General features: G+C 40.6%; 1 protein-coding gene across 3 annotated transcripts in view; it reads right to left on the bottom strand.

Moving 5' to 3' along the window:
• Positions 1 to 481: 481 nt before the first annotated feature.
• The window catches only part of CPM (carboxypeptidase M), a 176,299-nt gene continuing 150,299 nt past the window's right edge, over positions 482 to 26,481 (bottom strand). For all 3 annotated transcript variants that reach the window (XM_073651763.1, XM_073651762.1, XM_073651764.1), the window contains 6 exons: positions 23,289 to 23,461; positions 20,753 to 20,937; positions 16,838 to 16,978; positions 6,298 to 6,450; positions 1,080 to 1,228; positions 482 to 860 (listed from right to left, as the gene is read on the bottom strand). In XM_073651763.1, coding sequence (XP_073507864.1) covers positions 633 to 860; positions 1,080 to 1,228; positions 6,298 to 6,450; positions 16,838 to 16,978; positions 20,753 to 20,937; positions 23,289 to 23,461 — 1,029 coding nt within the window. In that variant the 3' untranslated portion in view covers positions 482 to 632. The remainder of the gene's footprint in view (positions 861 to 1,079; positions 1,229 to 6,297; positions 6,451 to 16,837; positions 16,979 to 20,752; positions 20,938 to 23,288; positions 23,462 to 26,481) is intronic.

Raw genomic sequence — 26,481 nt, 5'->3', positions numbered from 1 at the left:
AATTTCTGTTGTGAGTACGCCGAGTTCTATGTGGCACATTTTCCCCAAAGAATTGCATTAGATGCGAAAAATCCATAAGTGAAAACACATGCGATCCGCACATGACTGTAGCAATAGTTTTGTCAAAGCCAAATACCAGAAAGTATCAAAAACAAAGCAGCGTAATTTAAATCATAACATAGCAGACAGGCAAAAATGCACTGAAAACCGCAATGAAAAAAATGCAAGTAACCTAATTTACATAAGTGCAGAAAATCTGCATAATCAAAAGCTCATTGTGGGAACGTAGCCTAAAGGTATTGCCGGATTTGTCTTTGAAAGAACTACATGAACATATAAATAGTTCTGGGGTGAAATCCTGCTGATAGTCTGCTGCGGTTTGGCAGAGATCCACATGGTCAGACCCCTAGGGATCAAACATTTAGAGCTTATTCTAGGGAGACAGCATTAATGGGAAAGAAAAAAAAATCACACACATTAGTACAGAATATATAAAATATATTTATCCCTGGTCATAAACACAGAATAACATTCCTGCACAGTAGTTTTGTGGCTTGTCTGACAGTTGTCATTTTTTAAGTGAATTCCATCCAACACATTCGGGACTTTCCTCCAGACGGTCTTTTGGCATCCTAAAGTGTGTTATGTAGGAGCACCAACACCGTTCTTAACAAGACCATCAGCAGGCATACTTGTAATGTGCTGCCATTGTTACTGCCTCCAGTGAGAGTACATGATCCTGTTGCTGGCATAGGACTGCTTGTCGTTTCAATGAACTGGAAGTTGTAGGTCATGGCAGATAGGGTCGATGACTGTTGTATGGTGATTGTTTTTTGTATCGATTTGTCCGACATCTTAACCTGAATTATGAAAAGGGAATCTCAGATAAGAGTACAATCGGTGCAACATGGAAGAAGAAGTATAATCTATACATTCTAGACAGCACGGACTAATTGCTGGCTATCATTCTATTGCCTGTCCTATATGCACCCACCCAGAAAGTCCATAATATTACTCCTCAGATTACTGTAGACGACATTAAATATTCAATACATATACAGTACATCGTTGTTACTTACATCGAATGTGTATGTTCCTGGAAGAAGCAGAAGGTAATATTCCCCATTTTTATTAGTTCGGTACGGACATATGCGTTGTCTGCCCTGGACATCCACTACAGCATTTTCGATGGGTACTCCATTTGTGTCTAGCACTTGCCCTTTTATTCCTGCCAGGTCATTGAGAGGGAATACAGAGTACAAATCTCAGAAGCCTACTCAACAACGAACGTGTTTGCATAGTTTCACTGAGTTCACTTAATGATCTCTATACCATTGACTATGGCGTTTGGAAAACCTTTAACCCCTTCATTTAAGTCACATGTCGTGCCTCTGACTTTGATGCTGGCTCAAAGTCATCATCTTAAGTCAGGCATCATCTGCCTTTAACCTGTTAAATGCCGCTCGAGGGTCGGACTGACCTGGCGGGGTATCAAGGAATTCCTCGGTGCGCCCTTGCTGCAGAGGAGACGGGGAAGAAAAAAAAAAAAAGCCTGCAGTTTTTAGGGACACGGGCCCTTTAAAAGTGTAGGCAGTGTATGTGCTGGGGCACATGCATGCAGCGTTCATTACCTGAACCGCCGCGTCGCACATTCCAATGAGCACTGACGATTGTGCGTCTGACGTCGCCGGCATATGACGTCACTGTCATGTGCCGGCTGCCACAGGCGCACTCATGTCAGCCGGATCTGTAGAGAAAGACTCCGCATGGCGCAGGAAGGTAAGAGCAATCTTTTTTTTTTTTTCCTTCTGTGGAAGCAGCATGACGCGGGGGCCAGGACAAGGGACAAGGATGCACATATGGTGGGGGGGGGGGTCAAGACAAGGGACCAGGATGGATATATGGGGGAGCCAGGACAATGGACAGATGGGGACCAGGATAGCTATATGAGGGGGGGGGGCAGGACAAGGGACCAGGATGGATATATGGGGGCACTAGAACAATAGACATATGGGGACCATTATGGCTATAAAGGGGGCAGGACAAGGGATATGGGGGAAGGATGGCTTTATGGCGGGTGCCAGGATATATGGGGACCAGAATGGCTATATGGGGGGCAGGACAAGGGATATGGGGGCCAGGGTGACTATATGGGAGACAGGATGGCTTTATGGGGGGAGCCAGGACAATGGACACATGGAGACCAGGATGGCTATATGGGGTGGCAGGACAAGGAGCATATGGGGGCCAGGCTGGATAAGGGTTATACGGGCCAAGGCTGGACATATGGGGGCCAGGCTGGACATGGGACATATGGGGGCCCAGACTTGACAGAAGGGGACATATGGGGGCCAGGATGGACAAGAGACATAGGGGGCCAGGCTGGGGGACATTATTAAATAAAGGGGATCAGAATGAGGGACTTATTTACTTTTTGGGGGGCAGATTGAGGAACATACATTATTAGTTTATGGTAGCAAGTGAGGAACTTAATTACTTTTTAGGGTCCAATTTAGGGACATTATTACTACTATAATATAATTTACTTTTTAGGAAACTGTTTTCCATGGGGGTGAACATAAAGGGGGTACTATTACTGTGCAGGGCGGCACTATGTCACTTTTTTTTTCAACTGGAGTAGTGTAGAAGTTGGGGAAAAAGTGGGGAATGTGCTCCAGAAGAGATCAGCTATTGATAACTGTGTGTTATTTTTCTGCAATGACGGGTCCTGCCTGGAAGAAGTGATGGCGGTCTGTGCTAGATGCAGAAGAAAAGCGAAGATGAAAGGCTTCACCTAGAGACATCACTGGTGAGTCAGTGTGTTACATGTGCACGCACACTATACATTATATACAGAGTTCCCCTGTATAATGTCACTAGTGATCACTGTATTACCTGTACACTATACACTATATACAGAGCTCCTGTGTATAATATCACTGGTGATCCCGGTATTATGTGTACACTGACACTATAAACTGTATACTATATACAGAGCTCCTGTGTATAATGTCACTAGTGATCCCTGTACTACCCATACACTATACCCTATATATAGAGCTCCTGTGTATAATGTCACTGGTGATCACTGTATTACCTGTACACTATACCCTATATATAGAGCTCCTGTGTATAATGTCACTAGTGATCACTGTATTACCTGTACACTATACACTATATACAGAGCTCCTGTGTATAATGTCACTAGTGATCCCTGTACTACCCATACACTATACCCTATATATAGAGCTCCTGTGTATAATATCACTGGTGATCACTGTATTACCTGTACACTATACCCTATATATAGAGCTCCTGTGTATAATGTCACTGGTGATCCCTGTATTACCTGTACACTATACCCTATATATAGAGCTCCTGTGTCACTGGTGATCACTGTATTACCTATGCACTATATACAGAGCTCCTGTGTATAATGTCACTGGTGATCACTGTGTTACCTGTACACTGACACTATATACAAAGCTCATGTGTATAATGTCACTGGTGGTAATAACAGTGTTGTTAGTATCGTGGTTTGTATTCATGATTAGTATTGTAGTAGTTGGTCACTTTGTGGGGGTAATATGCTGTCTGACCAAGGTGTGGCGGTATTTATTCCTTGTATGTAATATTATTCAGTCACTATGTGGTCTGGTCATGGTGTGATGATGGTATTTGTCCCTTGTATGTGGTATTATTCGATCACTATGTTGTGGTAATATGAGGTTTGGTCATGGTATGGTGGTATTTGTTCCTTGCATGTGGTATTATTTGGTCACTATGTGGTGGTAATATGTGGTCTGGTCATGGTGTGGAGGTATTTGTCCCTTGTATGTGGTATTACTTGGTCGCTATATGCTGGAAATATGTGGTTTGGTCATGGTGTGGCGGTATTCTCCCTTGTATATGGTATTATTGGTGTTGGTATAGTGGATTGTGTTGTGTATGGCGTCATTTGTTTTCTCTGATATTAATTAGGAGACGATTCTTTATTTCCATTAGCGATACTTAGAACACAGGTAGAGATGCACTTACAGGGCTTCTCCGGTGAAAAAAGTAATCACCTCTCCACAGGATAAGTGATAAAGTATTGATTGGTGGAGGTCTGACTGCTGGGACCCAAGCGGCAAAATTTGGAGCTTTTCTCCCCATTAGACTGGAGCGGCATGTGCGACTTAACCACTGATCCATTCATTCCCTCAGTGGCTGCGAGCGCTGCGCTTTTTTTTTTTCTGGAAGCCCCAAAGAGAATGAATGTTGCTGCGGTCAGACATCCCACCTGCCGCTCCACTATAACTGGGATAACCACTAACAGATATTTGCATATAGCTGTAGGATGGACCCTTAGAGTCAATTCCCCTGTGGGCCCCAGACACCCCAATCAATGCAACCCTCTTCTCCCACTCTTGACACACTGATAGCAACACCGCAGAAGAAATGCTAGCACAGGCTTCCAGTATCCGTTGTTTCAGATGCTGCACATCTCGCATCTTGATAGTATGGTGTGGTATATGGGGTACAAAGATAGTGGGGGCCATTCTTCATCAATAGAAACCTCAATGCCACTGGATATCTGAAATTGTCTATGCTGTGAAGATACGAGATGTGCAGCATCTGAAATAACGGATACTGGAAGCCTGTGCTAGCATTTCTTCTGTGGTGTTGCTATCAGTGTGTCAAGAGTGGGAGAAGAGGGTTGCATTGACAATCCAACACAATGGGCAGCACTTTGATCACATTTTATAAGTGGTCATAAACTTGTAAAAAACTCATGAAAAAATAAAGTTACATTAAAACCAAGCACACTATTTGTTTTTCTTATGAAATTCTCAAGAAGTGTGATGAGTCACATGACCCTCTTCCCTTTGGAAAAAAAAAAGTTGGATCCAAAATGTCCGACTTCAAAATGGCCGCCATGGTCACCACCCATCTGGAAAAGTTTTCCCCCTCCCATATACTAATGTGCCACAAACAGGAAGTTGATATCATCAACCATTCCCATTTAATTTAGGTGTATCCATATAAATGGCCCACCCTGTATATTTTATTTACTTTTTTTTTTTTTTTTTTAAAGAAATTTCTCAATTTATTTCACCATTTTAAATAAAAAAAAACTATACGTGTTTGGTATTGGTGTAATCATACTGCCCTGGAGAATCATATTGCCAGGCCAGTTTTACCATATAGTGAACATGGTAAAGGAAAAAAAAAAAGAAAAACAATTGTAGAATTGCACTTTTATTGCAATTTTAACCCTTTGAATTTTTTCCCCACTTTCCAGTACATCACATGATAAAATGAATAGAGTCATTCAAAAGTACAACTCATCCCGCAACAAACAAGCCCTCATACAGCTATGTGGACGGAAAATAAAAAAGTTATGGCTCTTGGAAGAAGGGGAGGAAACAACGAAAACAAAAATGGAAATTGATCGTTGTGTGAAGTAGTTAAATTAGCTATGAAGTTAGATGTTCCAAACGCTTGTGGGATTTAATTTTTTATTTTAAATTAGCCATTAGCAATGGCAGGTGAATTTAATATTGATAAATGTAGAGTAATGCAGCTAGGATGGAGTAATCCTACTGCTGCATATACATTAAATTATGTATGTAACTAAATCTGAAAGTATTCGGATACTGTTGTGAATTTCATCTCATTCATTGTAAAGGGTGATATTGCCAGTGAAAACGGCACAAATAAGGGGCATGCAGTGTATTTGTACAGTACGCAACACCGCTCAATTTCCATACGGAAATAATCCGCAGTGTGGGAATGAGATTCTTGAAGTCTAATTCACTTTGTTGCTACTTAATTATGCTGTGAATTTCCCGTCTCTAAATCTGGACGTAAAATCTGCTGCAAATCTGCAATGTGTGAACAAGCTCTTAGTTTATTAACTACACTTTTCCTTCTTTTCAGATCAATTGCTGATTTCATGCGGATTTTGCTGCAGATTTTATCTCAAATTTCTATTGCAGAGTGAAATCCGCGCACAAAGATTTTGCATTTAAAAGCCTGCGCAGAAATGTTGAGCCACGTTCGATTTGATAAAATGTCATCTGCAAATTCACAACGTGTGAGCTTCCCGTAAATGAACGCCTACAGAGAAGCAACACCTACTATCTTCATTCACAGCTGAATTTCCATGCTGTTCCATTTTGTACATTTAGTCTAAATATGCCACATTCCTGCAATTTACGATCAGTTGATTGCTTCTTGTTTTTTTCTCTTAATGATATTTTAAGTCACTTTGATTTCTTTTCTCATCATTAACTTAGATGATTAGTCACGTACCCATATGGACTTGCTTCATGTAATCCATAACCGACACTTTGTTGTCATTCCAAAACCCCTGAAGTGCGGAGGCATCTGGATATTTACAGCATGACACCTCGAGGGTGATTTCCATGCACTGTCTGAAGATGTAGTTATAATCTTGCATGCCACCTGGAATCATCAAGGGTGTAGGTCACATATGTCTAACCACACAGGTGAATATAGAAGTATCATGCTCAGAATACACCAAATATTAACTCTCAGTTTCATTATTAGTTACATAACCTCCAACTGTAACCTCCGTCCAACAAGTTCTAAGAATTTCTAGTCAATTTAACATGCAAGAGAAAAAAAATGTAATGACGAACTGAAGAATATACATGAGTGGGAATGGCATGTAACATAAAATGGAGGTTTGTGTTTCATGAGCACACAGAAATATGTGCGTACGTTTTATAATTAGTAAGAACCTGTCACGTGAATAAATGCTATTAACCGGCAGATATAGGGTTAATAGCATTCTGAACTTGCCCGGCGCTCACACTTAGATCCCCGGGACAAAATTAACTTTATTTTCCCCGGTAGTCTTCTAGTTTCAGTCACGAGCGGCGCTGGTGCGTGGGTTTAGTCACCGCTCTGTGTATAGTGGGCAGCGGCTGTAACCGTGCCCCCTGCTCTGACTGACAGCGGGTCCTAATGCTGATCAGTCAGTGTCCGTCAGTCCATTTAAAGCTGCAAACATTTACGTTTTTCTACAGAATATTCTGATCACCATTAGACTATGTTCACACTATGTTTTTTGAAGATTTCAAAAACTTTAAGTTTTTAAAGCAGAAATCGTTTCAGGAAACTCCTTTTTTGGGGGGGTGTTTGAGGAGTTTTTGTTTTTCTGTAGAGTTTTGGAAGTGTTTTTTTCCCAAACCATTTTTTTTCACAGCCCTTTAATTGGACAGTGCTCAGTATGGAGAAGTTTCCTTTGGGGTCTGCTTCAAAGAATTGACACTCGCTTTCGTTTTTCCGTTTGGTGTTTTTCAAAACCTCTTCAGAAAACAAATAACCTCATATAATAGCAAAGTGGATTATCCCTTGAAAATGAACAGTGTTATAAGCAGTTTTTGAAGAGGATTTTACAGCTGATCCACTCCTCAAAATACTATGTGAACATAGCCTAAGAGTGTGTTCACACTGCATTTTTTCAGGGTTTTTTTCCCCACAGAAAACACAGCAAAAAATGCTTTCCAAATACGCCAATCATTTAAAAGAAGTGACATGTATATTCTTCTAGCGTCTTGCGCTATGAAGACACTCAATACATAATAATAGAAGTCAATGGGAAAACTAAAAAGATGCCCAGAAGACGCCAGACGATTTTCTGAGCATTTTCCACTGGAAAAAAAAATGCTAACATTTTCTTGATCACTTAATGGAGTTCAAAACAGTCCAGAAAATGCAAAAAAATACAGCAAAAAAGAACTAGTAAAAACTTTTTAGAATTCAGAGAAAATAAGTTTCCTGAAGCGTCTTCTGCTTGAAAAACGAACATCTTTAAATGGCAGAAATAGAAGCAGTGAGAAACCCTTAGGGCATATATTTCAAACTCTGGCCAGTGGGCGGCCAAATCTGGCCCACAGGGTGATTGTATCTGACCCACGACACCAGAACCACCACCCCTATGTGGGGTCATTATTCTGTATCGAGTACCTTGTGGGGTCCATTATACTGTATAGAAGGCAATGTAGGGTCCAAAATGCTATAAGGACTATGTAGGGCCCAATTATACTGTATGGATGACTATGTGGCGCCCATTATACTGTATAAAGGCCCATGTGGGGCCCATTATACTATATGGAGGCCCATGTGGGGCCCATTATACTGTATGGAGGACCATGTGGGGCCCATTATACTGTATGGAGGACCATGTGGGGCTCATTATTCTGTATGGAGGACCATGTGGGGCCCATTATACTGTATGGAGGACCATGTGGGGCCCATTATACTGTATGGAGGACCATGTGGGGCCCATTATACTGTATGGAGGACCATGTGGGGCCCATTATACTGTATGGAGGACCATGTGGGGCCCATTATACTGTATGGAGGACCATGTGGGGCCCATTATACTGTATGGGGGACCATGTGGGGCCCATTATACTGTATGGAGGATCATGTGGGGCCCATTATACTGTATGGAGGACTATGTGGGGCCCATTATACTGCATGTAGGACTATGTGGGGCCCATTATAATGTATAATGGGCCCCACATAGTCCTCCATACTATATAGAAGGCAATGTGGGCCCATAATACTATAAGGAGGACTATGTGGAGCCTATTATACTGTATGGAGGACTATGTGCGGCCATTATTCTGTATGGAGGACCGTGTGGGGCCCAAAATACTATAAAGACTATGTAGGGCCCATTATACTGTATGGATGACTATGTGGGGCCCATTATACTGTATAGAGGCCCATGTGGGGCCCATTATACTATATGGAGGCCCATGTGGGGCCCATTATACTGTATGGGGGACCATGTGGGGCCCATTATACAGTATGGAGGACCATGTGGGGCTCATTATTCTATATGGAGGACCATTTGGGGCTCATTATACTGTATGGAGGACCATGTGGGGCCCATTATACTGTATGGAGGACCATGTGGGGCCCATTATACTGTATGGAGGACCATGTGGGGCCCATTATACTGTATGGGGGACCATGTGGGGCCCATTATACTGTATGGAGGGATCATGTGGGGCCCATTATACGGTATGTAGGATCATGTGGGGCCCATTATACTGTATGGGGGACCATGTGGGGCCCATTATACTGTATGGAGGATCATGTGGGGCCCATTATACTGTATGGAGGACTATGTGGGGCCCATTATACTGCATGTAGGACTATGTGGGGCCCATTATAATGTATAATGGGCCCCACATAGTCCTCCATACTATATAGAAGGCAATGTGGGCCCATAATACTATAAGGAGGACTATGTGGAGCCCATTATACTGTATGGAGGACTATGTGCGGCCATTATTCTGTATGGAGGACTGTGTGGGGCCCAAAATACTATAAAGACTATGTAGGGCCCATTATACTGTATGGATGACTATGTGGGGCCCATTATACTGTATAGAGGCCCATGTGGGGCCCATTATACTATATGGAGGCCCATGTGGGGCCCATTATACTGTATGGAGGACCATGTGGGGCCCATTATACAGTATGGAGGACCATGTGGGGCTCATTATTCTATATGGAGGACCATTTGGGGCTCATTATACTGTATGGAGGACCATGTGGGGCCCATTATACTGTATGGAGGACCATGTGGGGCCCATTATACTGTATGGAGGACCATGTGGGGCCCATTATACTGTATGGAGGACCATGTGGGGCCCATTATACTGTATGGAGGGATCATGTGGGGCCCATTATACGGTATGGAGGATCATGTGGGGCCCATTATACTGTATGGAGGACTATGTGGGGCCCATTATACTGCATGGAGGACTATGTGGGTCCCATTATAATGTATAATGGGCCCCACATAGTCCTCCATACTATATAGAAGGCAATGTGGGCCCATAATACTATAAGGAGGACTATGTGGAGCCCATTATACTGTATGGAGGACTATGTGCGACCATTATTCTGTATGGAGGACTGTGTGGGACCTATTATACTGTATGGAGGGCTATGAGGGGCTCATTACACTGTATACTGGTTGACCCACAGTTTAGTCCAAGTTTTTCATTTTGGCCCTCTGTGTGTTTGAGTTTGCCATCCCTGCCTTAGGGCGTTTTTGAGGAATCTTTTGGAGTTGATCCTCTCCAAAATCTTCTTCAAAAACTTGGAAACTCTTCCAATTCATTTCTATCAGAAATCCACTTTGCTGTTCATGTGAGGTCTTTTTTTAGTTATTTTTTTTCCTTTAAAGGTTCTGAAAAACGCGTGGTGGAAAAAAGAAACTGCACATCACTCTTTGAAACTAATACTGAAGGAAAACCTAAGTTCTGTTTAATCAAAAAGCTGCTAAGAGCTAAAAAAAAACAATTTTCCAAAACCTTTAAAACCTCTTCAAAAACACTTAAGGAAAAGAAAAACTCCCCCCCAAAAAGAAGAATTTCCTGTAGCTGTTTCTGATTGGAAAAACTTGTGGTTTCTGAATGTCTCAAAAAACTTGGTGTGCACATACCCATATCTAAATTCTGTTTAAAAGAATTGCTGATTTTCAGGTATTGCAGCTGTAATATTTAACGTAAATGCATTTCAGCTTATTGAAACCACGCTGAAGGCCAGTTTCCCACTGTTGATATTTATGGTCCAAGTGTAGACTAAAATGTCCAGAAATGCTAAGGGTCTTTTGACTCAAAGTCAACAAGTGCATGTATGTATATGAAGCTGTCACGTTCGGGTCAGGAGCCAAGTGGCTGGTTTAGACATATATACAGTGGGTACGGAAAGTATTCAGACCCCTTTAAATTTTTCACTCTTTGTTTCATTGCAGCCATTTGGTAAATTCTAAAAAGTTCATTTTTTTCTCATTAAAGTACACTCTGCACCCCATTTTGACTGAAAAAAAACAGAAATGTAGAATTTTTTGCAAATTTATTAGAAAAGAAAAACGGAAATATCACGTGGTCATAAGTATTCAGACTCTTTGCTCAGACACTCATATTTAAGTCACATGCTGTCCATTTCCTTGTGATCCTCCTTGAGATGGTTCTACTCCTTCATTGGAGTCCAGCTGTGTTTAATTAAACTGACAGGACTTGATTTGGAAAGGCACACACCTTTGGCTGAGCTCCAGAGATGCAGTAGGGAGGTGGGAGAAAGTTCCACAAAGTCAACTATCAGGGCAGCCCTCCACCAGTCGGGCCTTTATAGCAGAGTGGCCCGACGGAAGCGTCTCCTTAGTGCAAGACATATGAAAGCCTGCATAGAGTTTGCTCAAAAACACATGAAGGACTCCCAGACTATGAGAAATAAGAGTCTCTGGTCTGATGAGACAAAGATAGAACTTTTTGATAATAATTCTAAGCGGTATGTGTGGAGAAAACCAGGCACTGCTCATCACCTGCCCAATACAATCCCAACAGTGAAACATGGTGGTGGCAGCATCATGCTATGGAGGTGTTTTTCAGCTGCAGGGACAGGACAACTGTTGCAGTTGAAGGAAACATGAATGTGGCCAAGTACAGAGAGATCCTGGATGAAAACCTCTTCCAGAGTGCTCTGGACCTCAGACTTGGCCGAAGGTTCACCTTCCAACAAGACAATGACCCTAAGCACACAGCTAAAATAACAAAGGAGTGGCTTCAGAACAACTCTGTGACTATTCTTGACTGGCCCAGCCAGAGCCCTGACCTAAACCCAATTGATCATCTCTGGAGAGACCTGAAAATGGCTGTCCACCAACGTTCACCATCCAACCTGACGGAACTGGAGAGGATCTGCAAGGAAGAATGGAAGAGGATCCCCAAATCCAAGTGTGAAAAACTTGTTGCATCATTCCCAAGAAGACTCATGGCTGTACTAGTTCAAAAGGGTGCTTCTACTCAATACTGAGCAAAGGGTCTGAATACTTATGACCATGTGATATTTCAGTTTTTCTTTTTTAATACATTTGCAAAAATGTCTACATTTCTGTTTTTTTCATTCAAGATGGGGTGCAGAGTGTACATTAATGAGTAAAAAAATGAAATTTTTAGAATTTACCAAATGGCTGCAATGAAACAAAGAGTGAAAAATTTAAAGGGGTCTGAATACTTTCTGTACCCAGTGTACACTACTCAACGCATCAAGAAGGAATAATCAAGGAATTATGCAAATCACAGGATGGATGGACATGTTAATGATTTGCAAATGATGACAAAATGAAAACATTTTCAAAACTCTTTGATGTTGTGCCACTCTAAATGCACTTTGGCATGTAAATCATTAAGATCCACTGCCAGGAGCTGCCTTTGCAATTGCCAACCAATGACATTCCACGTGTGCTGGGATGTCATAGGTTACCTTACTGAATACTAGTATGTTGCATATAACAGGAATGATCAAATCATACAAATAAAGGATATTTCAAATACTCACCATTGTCTGAGATTCCCATCAGCCTGCATTATGTGAATGAGACATACAATAAAAGTTGTAATCAAGTAGCCTGTAATCTGCTGACAGGAAAAGCTGCAGGAGCTTATCTACTATTTATAAAAGTATGTGCAAACAGATATTTTATTAGGCGGTAAAAAAAAAACGATCAATTTTTTAATGGAAAAAGCTTCAGGAAACATTCCTCCTTTCGGGAATTTTTATTTTTCTGAAGCAGTTTTGAATAGTTTTTAAGCGTGTTTTTTTAGAATTTTTCTTCTAAAACCTTTTTTTGCAGCATTTTGAACGGACAGTGCCTTGTATGGATTGTTTTCCATCAGAAAATGCTTCAAAGAAGTGACATGCACTTTCTTTTTTCCCACCAGGCGCTTTTTAAAACTTGAAGTGGAAGAAATACCCTCAAAACAGTGAACATACAGTACAGACCAAAAGTTTGGACACACCTTCTCATTTAAAGATTTTTCTGTATTTTCATGACTATGAAAATTGTACATTCACACTGAAGGCATCAAAACTATGAATTAACACATGTGGAATTATATACTTAACAAAAAAGTGTGAAACAACTGAAAATATGTCTTATATTCTAGGTTCTTCAAAGTAGCCACCTTTTGCTTTGATGACTGCTTTGCACACTCTTGGCATTCTCTTGATGAGCTTCAAGAGGTAGTCACCGGAAATGGTCTTCCAACAATCTTGAAGGAGTTTCCAGAGATGCTTAGCACTTGTTGGCCCTTTTGCCTTCACTCTGCGGTCCAGCTCACCCCAAACCATCTCGATTGGGTTCAGGTCTGGTGACTGTGGAGGCCAGGTCATCTGGCGTAGCACCTCATCACTCGCCTTCTTGGTCAAATAGTCCTTACATAGCCTGGAGGTGTGTTTGGGGTCATTGTCCTGTTGAAAAATAAATGATGGTCCAACTAAACGCAAACCGGATGGAATAGCATGCCGCTGCAAGATGCTGTGGTAGCCATGCTGGTTCAATATGCCTTCAATTTTGAATAAATCCCCAACAGTGTCACCAGCAAAGCACCCCCACACCATCACACCTCCTCCTCCATGCTTCACGGTGGGAACCAGGCATGTAGAGTCCATCCGTTCACCTTTTCTGCGTCGCACAAAGACACGGTGGTTGGAACCAAAGATCTCAAATTTGGACTCATCAGACCAAAGCACAGATTTCCACTGGTCTAATGTCCATTCCTTGTGTTCTTTAGCCCAAACAAGTCTCTTCTGCTTGTTGCCTGTCCTTAGCAGTGGTTTCCTAGCAGCTATTTTACCATGAAGGCCTGCTGCACAAAGTCTCCTCTTAACAGTTGTTGAAGAGATGTGTCTGCTGCTAGAGCTCTGTGTGGCATTGACCTGGTCTCTAATCTGAGCTGCTGTTAACCTGTGATTTCTGAGGCTGGTGACTCGGATAAACTTATCCTCAGAAGCAGAGGTGACTCTTGGTCTTCCTTTCCTCATGTGAGCCAGTTTCTTTGTAGCGCTTGATGGTTTCTGCAACTGCACTTGGGGACACTTTCAAATTTTTCCCAATTTTTCGCACTGACTGACCTTCATTTCTTAAAGTAATGATGGCCACTCGTTTTTCTTTACTTAGAATTTGTATTATGGCAAGAAAAAAGCAGCTAACAGTCTATTCAGTAGGACTATCAGCTGTGTATCCACCAGACTTCTGCACAACACAACTGATGGTCCCAACCCCATTTATAAGGCAAGAAATCCCACCTATTAAACCTGACAGGGCACACCTGTGAAGTGAAAATCATTTCTGGTGACTACCTCTTGAAGCTCATCAAGAGAATGCCAAGAGTGTGCAAAGCAGTCATCAAAGCAAAAGGTGGCTACTTTGAAGAACCTAGAATATAAGACATATTTTCAGTTGTTTCACACTTTTTTGTTAAGTATATAATTCCACATGTGTTAATTCATAGTTTTGATGCACTGAATGTACAATTTTCATAGTCATGAAAATACAGAAAAATCTTTAAATGAGAAGGTGTGTCCAAACTTTTGGTCTGTACTGTATGACGCGCAAAGTGGTTTTACAATAAAAGTGAATAGGAAATGTATTTCAAGTATTTTTTTTTTAGCGAGTTTTCTTGCATCTTTTGGATAGTAACCGTTCCAAAAAGCTCTGTGCACATACCTTAAAACTATATGATGATACCCAAAGGTGAACCAAAGCAGATTTTGCAAGAAATAATCCAGTAGACAATATTCCTATGTTTGGTATAATAGACCAATAAATCTGTCACTTTAAAAGAAAAGGACACCTTGTAGGGGTGAGAGGGTGTATTCTTTTTCTTAAAAGTCTGTGCTTGTGGCTTTTTTGAAGCTTAGCTTCATTAAAATGTTGCACTGTTTGCCTTATGTAGTCTCTGTGTTGTTTTGTCTACTGCTGGCTGCAGAATGATTTAATTGAAAATCCATCAGTGAGCCAAATACATGCGTTTAATTTAATTAAAAAGTAAAAAATGCCATTGAAGGTGTACATATCCTTTAAGAGTATGCTGTAATTAAGTTTTTCAAGCAGGATACGTCAGCAAACATTGACATTCAAGGAAGAGACTTCAGTAAACTCTTCTTTTGTCTGGTGTTTTATAATCCTTAAGCTTTTTTTGGGGGGTTTTTCACTAGCATTTTTTATCAGCGTTTTTTAAGCCTCTATTGGTTGACCTTGCAATGGGGTTTGCCCCTTTTTAGAAGTTGCCCTCCTTCTCTCCATGTGACTCTGATGTCAGTAACCTCTTGCTGCTTCCTCATTCTGTATGTCAGCTGTGAGTGCAGGAGATATTTATCTATGTTGACTCCCTTGTTATGTCCATCTCCTCCTTCATGAAATGGAGACTGACTGTGTGTGTTTAGATTAAGAGTCACATGCATTGCTTTGTCTAACCTGACTTAGAGATAACACATAAGAAAGTACAAAGGTAAAAGAGTAGACACACCTAAGACCCTTAAAGGTGGGTGTAAATGATATTAACTGTAGCCAATGAGACGTATGTAAAGATAAGCTGAGCCTATTATATCTACATTGTATGTCCAGAGAATGCCAGATATATGAGTGACCATGATGTAATAAACAGAGATCTGCCTTGGTGCTCAATATATCAGATGTGGCTCTTCCGTGCATGTATTTGAACTTTACAATTTAATTTGGAACAGGTACGTCCAACACTAAGTGGCGACTATACAGTTATCTTAAGAAGTGCATGTGTCTACATCTCTGTTTCAGAATAAGTTCTTTTTACCTACTGTATTTATACATAACTACGAGAATTCAACTGGAAAATAAACCTTCCTCTGGAATCTTCACGTGTCTCCTGCGGTTGAGTCAAGCTATCTGATGATATATCTAAGTGTAAGTAACAGTACGTAGAGGCAGCCTAGAAACGGTGTCTCAAGCGCCTTACACACCAGTGAGAATAACCACTCAGTCCGAGGCAAAAATCTGACATGTGAACAGCCCCATAGACTATTATAGGTACGAGTGCTATCTGTGAAAAAAATGAATAGCACTCGCACGTAAAAAACTAACGTGTGAATGAGCCCTAACAGTTAGCCATATGATGCTTTACTAGTGGATCATGTAATTTATACTAGAGCATAGACACTGAGATGTAGGACTCAAGATGGTGTCTGATGGAAAGAAAACAAGAGACTGTACTACATGGAAGTGAGCATATTATAGAAAAAAAAGAAGTGCTGAGTGTAAAGGTGCTGTGCTGAAAAAAAAGCTTCTTTATTTTAGACAATGTGGCTTATAATGTTCCAAATTAAGCCAACATTTTGGCACAAAAAGCTGGTCTAAAGTAAGTCAATCGGGAAATTCTGTAATTTGTATAAGGTTAGTCTGAATATAGGCTAAATTTGTCATCCAACATGAGTCCCCATGATAAATTTGCTGCATCTAGTCTAATGCTATCGGTTTTAATACATCTCCCATTACGTCTTGGAGATCTGCGTATCTATATGTCTTTTAATATCAAAAGTGGGTTTCGGTCATTAAAGAGGATAAATTCACAAAAGTAGAAAATGTTTTTCTACTCTTTTGTACTAGGATTCATTCTTTCTTTTAATCTAAAACGGAATACAGAATAATAGATCTCCTAAATATAATGTAAATGTTGCCTAAAACTGTCCATAGACATAAAATGCATAAGATCCTAAAGAAAATTTGATGTGCATTGTAAATATCCCACAATGACAAGTGTTAGTACAAAAGAGGATTGGGCATTATAAATTATAAGAAACTTTATCCTTTGTTACCTGCAAGCCAACTAAGAGCGTCTTGTGTATGGGCAACTTCAGACCGATAGTCTCAACCAGTTTGTCAAAACTTCCTTTAGTACTTTACACAAACATTATTTAAAGAGTATACAATGCTATATAATAGAAAGGCTTTCAGCCCTGCATACATGAGTGTCCTCACCTTTAATTTCGTACCAGGTAGCACCATTGGTGACGCCATTATTAAAAACTGAGCTAGAACAAGAGTGTCCACTGTATATATTGGCATTATTTTTGGCATAGAGCTGAGCTAGGTAACTCAACACATCATTGTCTGGGGGTGCTGTATAAAAAAAGATGTTAAAATTAGTGAAATGTTCTAGTAAGGTCCCATTAGTACTAAGGTCTTAGCAATGTACACATGACACAGAAACATATCTTTCATTTAGTACCTTTTTGTCTAAGGCCATGTTCACATAATGTTTCACTCCACATTCAGTGGCTGCATCTGGGCTTATGTTCAAACCCCCCAAAAATTGGATTCAGGCTTATGCACTAATGGGGCCATTGATGGTAATGATGCAGACTGAGTTACAGTGTGGTCAGTCATTCATAATTTTCGGTCGTATATATGCCTATTGGAGGCGGGCACCAAAAATGTAGTAGACTATGTCTTTCTGCCAGCCTTACAGAGAACTTGTCACCAAAAATCTAGTTTTATTAAAAAATATAGTTATATGTGTGTGTATTATTATTATTTTAGATATTGACTGCTTTAAAATTCAGTATTTACCTAAAAATCTTTGTTTTTTTGTACCTATATTTCAGTGGAAGCGCTCTGCCTTCTTGTGGACTGCATGGTCACTCAATGGTCCCTCTGCACCACGCATGTTTCTAATGCACATGCAAAGGCAGAGAATGGAAGCACGCTTCCCCCCAGTCCATACTACTACTTTATTAAAGACCTTTCTCAGCGTACCTGCAGCTTCACTACCTACTAATGACACAGTGGTCTGTGCTCTGATCGGAGTGAGAACGCTTTGATCGGAGCAAAGACGAGTGTGATAGTGATAGACAGAGAAGCTGCTGACAGGCAGGGACAACTGTAATATACTCATGGCTGGTGGGGATCGATCTTTCCGGAAGCCGCAAGTATGAGAACACTTCCTGGCATCTCTCTTCACTAAGCAGTAAGATCTCACCAGTTATCGCGCGATTACACTGGTCTTAGCTCTGATCAGATTGTTTTCACTGGCATTAGAGCACACACCAGTGTGACAGTGATAGGTAGTGAACGGCAGACACGCAGAGAAAAGTCTTCTAATAAAGCAGCAGTATGTTCCTGGGAGCTGCACTCACTGAATACACAACACTGAAGATGGTATCTGCTCAGAATAGCAAGACCAACGCTGCTCAGAACACATACACACGTGGTCAAAATTGTTGGTACTCCTCGTTTAATGAAAGAAAAACCCACGATGGTCACAGAAATAACTTGAGTCCGACAAAAGTAATAAATTAAAAATCTATGAAAATGAACAAATGAAAGTCAGTCATTGCTTTTCAACCCTGCTTCCACAGAATTAAAAAAAAAATTAAACTCATGAAATAGGCCTGGACAGAAATGATGGTACCCCTGAAAATAATGTGACAAAAGGGACATGTTAAATCAAGTTGTGTCCACTAATTAGCATCACAGGTGTCTACAATCTTGTAATCAGTCAGTGGGCCTGTATATAGGGCTACAGATACTCACTGTGATGTTTGGTAACATGGTGTGTACCACACTAAACATGGACCAGAGAAAGCAAAGAAAGAGTTGTCTCGGGAGATTAGAAATAAAATTATAGATAAGCATGTTAAAGGTAAAGGTTAAAAGACCATCTCCAAGTAGCTTGATGTTCCTGTGACTACAGTTGCACATATTATTCAGAAATTTAAGATCCATGGGACTGCAGCCAACCTGCCTGGACGTGGCCGCAGGAGGAAAATTGATGACAAATCAAAGAGACGGATAATACGAATGGTAACAAAAGAGCCCAGGATAACTTCTAAAGAGATTAAAGGTGAACTTCAAGGTCAAGGAACATCAGTGTCAGATCGCACCATCCATCGTTGTTTGATCCAAAGTGGACTTCATGGGAGATGACCAAGGAGAACACCATTGTTGAAAAAAAATCATAAAAAAGCCAGATTCGAATTTGCCAAACTACATGTTGACAAGCCACAAAGCTTCTGGGAGAATGTGCTATGGGCAGATGAGACAAAAATGGAAGTTTTAGGCAAGGCACATCAGCTCTATGTTCACAGACAGAAAAATGAAGCATATCAAAAAAAGAACACTGTCCCTACTGTGAAACATGGAGGAGGCTCTGCTCTGTTCTGGGGCTGCTTTGCTGCATCTTGCACAGGGTGTCTTGAATCTGTGCAGGGTACAATGAAATCTCAAGACTATCAAGGGATTCTAGAGAGAAATGTGCTGCCCAGTGTCAGAAAGCTTGGTTTCAGTCGCAGGTCATGAGTCTTGCAACAGGATAATGACCCAAAACACACAGCTAAAAACACCCAAGAATGGCTAAGAGGAAAACATTGGACTATTCTGAAGTGGCCTTCTATGAGCCCTGACCTAAATCCTATTGAACATCTTTGGAAAGGGCTGAAACATCCCGTCTGGAAAAGGCAACCTTCAACACGAGACAACTGGAGCAGTTTGCTCATGAGGAGTGGGCCAAAATACCTGTCGAGAGGTGCAGAAGTCTCATTGACAGTTACAGGAATCGTTTGATTGCAGTGATTGCCTCAAACGGTTGTTCAACAAAATATTAAGTTAAGAGTAACATCATTTCTGTCCAGGCCTATTTCATGAGTTTAATTTTTTTTTAAATTCTGTGGAAGCAGGGTTGAAAAGCAATGTCTGACTTTCATTTTTTCATTTTCATAGATTTTTAATTTATTATTACTTTTGTCAGATTCAAGTCATTTCTGTGACCATTGTGGGTTTTTCTTTCATTAAACGAGGGGTACCAACAATTTTGACCACGTGTGTATGTCACTTCCATGCTGTGGAGTGACGTAGCGCCACTACGTAGGTTGCAAAATGGCAGTGACTTTTTACTGATTTGCTGAATTAGCATATAATTTACATATTTTTCCTCACTGCTCTTTTAATTCTTATATTTAGAATTTAGTTTATTTTTTACTAGTAATATATTAAAATAAAAAACTCAGAGGTAATTTTTGGTGATGGGTCCGCTTTATCTAGGAATATACGACACTTAAAATGATGTATGACAGTGCAGACTGTGACTCTGTCAGCATAATTACAGTCAATGACACTGTGCTTGACTGATACATTCACTGCAGGGAAAAGTCAAAAAAACATTTGGGAGCCTGTCTGGATTTCATTCCGCGAGCAATTCAGGCTGCATAAAACAGCTGACGGTCCCCTTAATACAGAATTAGTAGAAGCAGCGCCAGCTTCTTCTCTAGTGCACTCCCAGTTAGTACAGATACTGAACAAGAAACTCATCTTATTTTACAGCCTTGAAGAAAACACTCTTCTATGGAAAATACAAATGTTTACACTGAGTATTTTTTTTTAAGATGTATACTACAAAATTTCTTAAAAAATCAAGTTGTTTTTTTTTTAGTATAAATAAATATACAGTACATATTGTTTGTAGCAACATGGTGCAGCATTTCACTGCAATACTACTGATCCAAGTAACATGCTCTAAAACAAGATATTTGGCAGGATGCACACAGAGGTGCGCGCTACTCGTCCGATGCTGCTGATTTATGAAGAGACATGCTCCTCTTCAGGATACAGGGGCATATGACTCCAGCCCATCTCTTCATCAAGATCAATGTGAACAATGCTGGTCTTGATGAATCAGGCCCTATGTTAATAGCTGAGGACAACTCCTTCACTTTTCCTCTGCATAACCGCAGAAGGAATCATTAGAGACATTCTGCGGTTTATAGGTTTTGTTCGTATCTAAAACCATTCTATTTTCCTGCGTTGAAGGCATTCACATTATATAACAAACCCAATGTGCTAATTGTAGATCTGTCTCCCTGTATATCAGAGATCTGTGAGACATAAATAGAATCTTACTAGTATACGAGTTATCATACGGATAGCTGGCGACCATAGCACCACCATGGAAATTAGCAGACAGCACAAAACTTTCATTGGTAATCCAGTCCATAACTGCTTTTGTTTCTGGCTGAATCGGATCCGTGTTCTCTTCAAATGCATCAGGAAAATTCCTGTTCAGATCATAGCCGTTTTTATTCATCCTGAATATTGAAATTGGAAGGTATAAATTGAATGTGAATTTACAAAATTTCTTTAGATGTGCAAAAATAATGACACTAAGTATAGTACATTTCTGGTGCAACATACTGCTTATATGACATAAAGACAGGGAATTCCACAGCAATACATTTCTTCTGAAGTCTAATCACTTTGTATGATGGGTCAGTACCCTATAAGAACAGTGAAAAGGTTGTGCATTCATATAGCGCACCAGTATCATAAAATCATCATTAAGTTCATATATGATACCTAGTGTTACCTTGTATAATAAATTCTTATTCTAGCAGGTGTTTCAAAGACTGTGGGCAGATATGATTGGAGGGGTATTCCAGTCTTAGACATTTATGCCATGAATATCTAATACAGGCTGGTCCAAACTCTGGGGCTTGCACTTATTTCCAGAATCATGGTTTCCAACCTCTCTGTAGAGGAAACTGTTTGATATGCTTCCAGCTGTAGAGTACACAGAAAGGTGATCACACATGTGCTGGGTCTCTCCATTCATTCTTAAAGCCCCACTCCAATGGGTTTTTTTTTCAGCGCTGGAGTGGCGCTTTAAATGTAAGCCTTTTACTCCTTTTCTTATACTCACCTTCCGGTGGCTTCACCTTTTACCGACGTCGCGGCGTCATCTTGTGCCTGTAACTTCTGACTTGGCAGAAGTCAGAAGCTACGTCACAAGAGCTTAATGCAAGTCTATGAGAGCTAGAACGAGGTTCCCATGGACTTGTATTGAAAAGTCACCTCTGGCATGCTCCATGAAACACTGCAGCTGCCGGCAGGGCACTTTTCGCCGGAGACCAACGGGAGCAACATGGGAAAAGGATGAAGACAGCGGAAGATGAGTATATGACCAGGGAAAGGGGAATTACATTTGAAGCACCACTCCAGCGTTGCAATAAAAAAACACTGGAGTGGTGCTTTAAGGGAGGTACAAAATCAAATAGGTCTTCTTGCTTGGATATTTTAGTTTTTTTCATAGGTACAGGTCTGAGATGTGAGATACTTACCTATTAGACATTTATGGCTTGTGGATATATCCGTCAAATATTTTGCATATTTAAAACCATTTGGGAGGCATCATTATCTCAGACCCAGAAATATTGCTAGAAGTGCACTAGCCAAGGTAGAGTGGCTTGTTAGCTCGACCTGGGGTACCCGAGAATATGCTCACCAGCTCTACCTATGCTCACTTCATCAAGCATACAAAGGTTGTAGAGTAACCTATGGATGCACCTTGGTTAAATTAGAAAGAGGGTGCAGGAGTTATTTGAAAGCTGTAACTAGATAACCTAGCTGTATTAGTTTTTGTCAGAATTTAACACTATTGTATTTTTCTCCAATCTTTGATTTCCTAAATATTGGTAGAACTGAGCTACTTATTATACTTCTATTTACATCAGTGTTACCGTATATCTTTTTACTCTCCCAAATCCTTTACGGTATATATTATAAATAATAGAAATAATTATCTTTGATCATCATACAAAAGTAATTGAGTATCTCTTTGAAAAAAACATATTTAATGTGTAACAGTTGTTTTAATTTTAATTTTTATAAATCAATAGTACACCTAAAAATAGGAAATAATATTATAATATATCTTATCAAAGAAATTTGATTCTTTCTTCTAGTTCTTTCACTTTCAAAATTCTCAATTCAAGTGTAAAATCTGTATTCGGTGAAGACAAATGATTACGTTACTGAGATAGGAGATTGCAGTTGCTACTGAAAGATTCTATCAGAGGGGAGGAGCTAGAGCACCTCCCCCTTCCTTCTACATAGAATCGTATCAGTAGCAACTGCCAGCTCCTATCTCAGGGATCCAGAGGGGTAACTTTTCTCCTTGTGGAGAGTGACATGTCAAGCCTGACATGCCAAGGTGAGAAGACTTTTAAGCCTCTGTGAAATATGCAAATTGTCTCTTCAGGGAGGAAAGGACTAGAACTCTAGTGCCACCTATAGGAAGTAGCAATCCTAAAAGTCAATAACGACTCTCTAAGAAGCTTTGTCACATGACTTAGGATAATGGCCAAAACCAAAATCTCAATTTGCAGACACTGTGTTTCGAGGTACTGCCCATCGTCAGTGCAAAGTGTGAGATCTGGTTTGGCTGGGTCTCAGTAATGTAATAATCTGTCTTTACCGAATACAGATTTTACACTTGAATTGAGAATTTTGAAAGAGAAAGAACAGTCCAGGAGGAGAAAGAAATAGATTTCTCTGATAAGTTATATTACAAGTTTTTCATTTTCGTGTGTACTATTGATTTATGAAATGAAAATTAAAATGACGGTTACTCTTTAAACACTAGAATGTTTGGGTTACTTGCCTGCCATTAAGAGAGTCACAGTCAGGAGGCGTTGAAGCTTCAAAGCCATCTGGGTTCATTGATGGCATAATATGTATTCTGGTATTGGTTATCAATTGTGTAATATCGGCATCACTTTGATAATTTGTCAGTAGGTACTCAATCAGATGGAGAAGTATCTCTCTCCCCACTGGCTAGATTAATCAAGACAAGAACATATATTTAATACTCCTTTATCACTTTATTTACTTATTTCTACCAATTAGTGTCATTTTAATCAAGGTTTTATAAAGAAGTTTTCTACTTCACACAATCAGTGTATATGGGTGGGGTAGGATACTGTATGTAGAAATATATGATTTATGGGAGTGTGACCATGAAGACTAGGAGAGTTGACTCTCCCTTAAATGAGTTATGTCATGAAAGTAACTCCTTTCCATTTGTTCTTTAAGACATATGCTGTATGAGTCATAGTATACAGAAACTTATCAGTGGTTCCTGCTCTGTTTCAGCTCACTCATGTAGAGACTGAAACAACTAATGAAGCTGGTCACAGATGAAACTGTTGATGGTTTCAAATAAGGCTTAGATGCTTTTTAAAAGAAAATAACATAATTAATTATGTACATAAGTAAAGTTATTTTCTGAACGTTTGGTCTAGTGGATCGACAATTGGGATCAGGAGGGAAATATTAGTTCTTCTGGGATGGACCAGATCATGCCTTGTGGTTGTACCAGGGACATACATATCACTAGTGCAACATGTGCAGTCGCATAGGGGCCCAAGAGGCAAGGGAGCCCGTTACCACCTCAAAAGCAGCAAGCAGCTTCTGTCACAGGCACATTACTGGACCGCAAAGTACCCATATACTTTTCTTGCACAGGTGATCTCTTCTGTCTGTGTTCTTCCCTAGCATGTAGATATACCCCTTCCTTTTATCCTTTTTCATCCTTTGGTTGAACCAGTATGGGCATTTACTTTTTTTCACAACCATATTAAAGTGAATCAGTCAGCAGGATATCAGCCCCAAACTATTAATATGCGCATGTTGATCTTTCAAAAGTAAGTACAGGAAAACCTTTACATGGCCAGTCTGTTCCTCCATTACTTAGAAATCAGCGTTTCAACTGATATGCAAGTGAGACTGTAGATCATCTGAGACCTTTGTCACTCCGGCTCTATTCCCCGCCCAGCACCGCCTTCTCCTGCATCACTGACAGCTACTTTGCCTGAAGTCACCCAGCATAGAGGCTGTCAGCCAGGCAGGAATAGGCAGCTCTGGAGGTGGGAAAAAGGAAATAGAGCTGGAGTGACAGAGGCTTCACATCTACAGCTTCATTTACATATTAGTTCAAATGCTGATTTCTCAGTAAAGAGGTATATACTGATCACTTAAAGGTATTGCTAGACTTATCTTTGAAAGAACAACATGTGCATATAAATTGATTGGGGGTGAAACCCTGGTGACAGATTCCCTTTAACTATGTAACTAATAAAGTGTACAGCTCATTGCAAGAGAGAGCAATGTACTAGTGTAGGCTTCATATAATTGGATAAGACCTGGGCAAAGTGCTGCCTGAGACAGCCAAAGGGCTGAAAACAATGGCCCACGGGTCGCACCATGCCCTCCCCACTCGCCACCTCCCCGATATCACCATAAGGCCACGGCCCCACTATCAGTATTTGGTCAGTATTCGGTCATTATTTTTTCTCAGAAGTGGGAGCCAAAACCAGGAGTGGGTGAAATGCAGAAATGGTGCATTTGTTTCTATTATACCTTTTTGTTCCTCACCTGGTTTTGGCTCCCACTCCTGAGAAAAAATACTGACCGAATACTTACCAAATATTGATAGTGGGGCTGTAGCCTTAACTGCAACCTCAGGATGCAGACAGCGGTGAATACATTGGTGGAGGACGGAGCCGGCTCCTTTTTCTACCAATCAGCATGTGCCAGTAGACACGATGACGTCACTATATCGTTTCTGCTGTGAGGAGAGTCAGTGCAACGGAGACCAGAGCAGAGAGCCGGGGGAATGGGAGCGAGGTGAGTATGCGTTTTTATATTTATATATACAGTATATATATATATATATATATACATATATATATATATATATATATATATACAGTGGTGGCCAAAAGTATTGGCACCCCTGCAATTCTGTCAGATAATACTCAGTTTCTTCCTGAAAATGACTGCAATCACAAATTCTTTGGTATTATTATCTTCATTTAATTTGCTTGCAAGGAAAAAACACAAAAGAGAATAAAGCAAAAATCAAATCATTGATCATTTCACGCAAAACTCCAAAAATGGGCCAGACAAAAGTATTGGCACCCTCAACCTAATACTTGGTTGCACAACCTTTAGCCAAAATAACTGCGAACAATCGCTTCCGGTAACCATCAATGAGTTTCTTACAATGCTCTGCTGGAATTGTAGACCATTCTTCTTTGGCAAACTGCTCCAGGTCACTGATATTTGAAGGGTGCCTTCTCCAAACTGCCATTTTGAGATCTCTCCACAGGTGTTCTATGGGATTCAGTTCTGGACTCATTGCTGGCCACCTTAGAAGTCTCCAGTGCTTTCTCTCAAACCATTTTATAGTGCTTTTGGAAGTGTGTTTTGGCTCATTGTTCTGCTGGAAGACCCATGACCTCTGAGGGAGACCCAGCTTTCTCACACTGGGCCCTACATTATGCTGCAAAATTTGTTGGTAGACTTCAGACTTCATAGTGCCATGCACACGGTCAAGCTGTCCAGTTCCAGAGGCAGCAAAGCAACCCCAAAACATCAGGGAACCTCCGCCATGTGTGACTGTAAGGACCGTGTTCTTTTCCTTGAATGCTTCTTTTTTTTTCCTGTTCACTCTATGTTGATGCTTTTTCCCAGAAAGCTCTACTTTTGTCTCATCTGACCAGAGAAAATTCTTCCAAAATGTTTTAGGCTTTCTCAGGTAAGTTTTGGCAAACTCCAGCGTGGCTTTTTTATGTCTCGGGGTAAGAAGTGGGGTCTTCCTGGGTATCCTACCATACAGTCGCTTTGCATTCAGACGCCGATGGATAGTACGGGTTGACACTGTTGTACCCTCGGACTGCAGGGCAGCTTGAACTTGTTTGGATGTTAGTCGAGGTTCTTTATCCACCATCCGCACAATCTTGCGTTGAAATCTCTCGTCAATTTTTCTTTTCCGTCCACATCTAGGGAGGTTA

The sequence above is a fragment of the Phyllobates terribilis genome, unplaced genomic scaffold, assembly GCF_046119375.1.
Source record: "Phyllobates terribilis strain yellow unplaced genomic scaffold, ASM4611937v1 Scaffold_11__3_contigs__length_659146591, whole genome shotgun sequence".
Classification (NCBI taxonomy): Eukaryota; Metazoa; Chordata; class Amphibia; order Anura; family Dendrobatidae; genus Phyllobates; species Phyllobates terribilis.
Note: the sequence above shows the minus strand (reverse complement) of the source record. Positions and strands in the feature narration are given on the sequence as shown.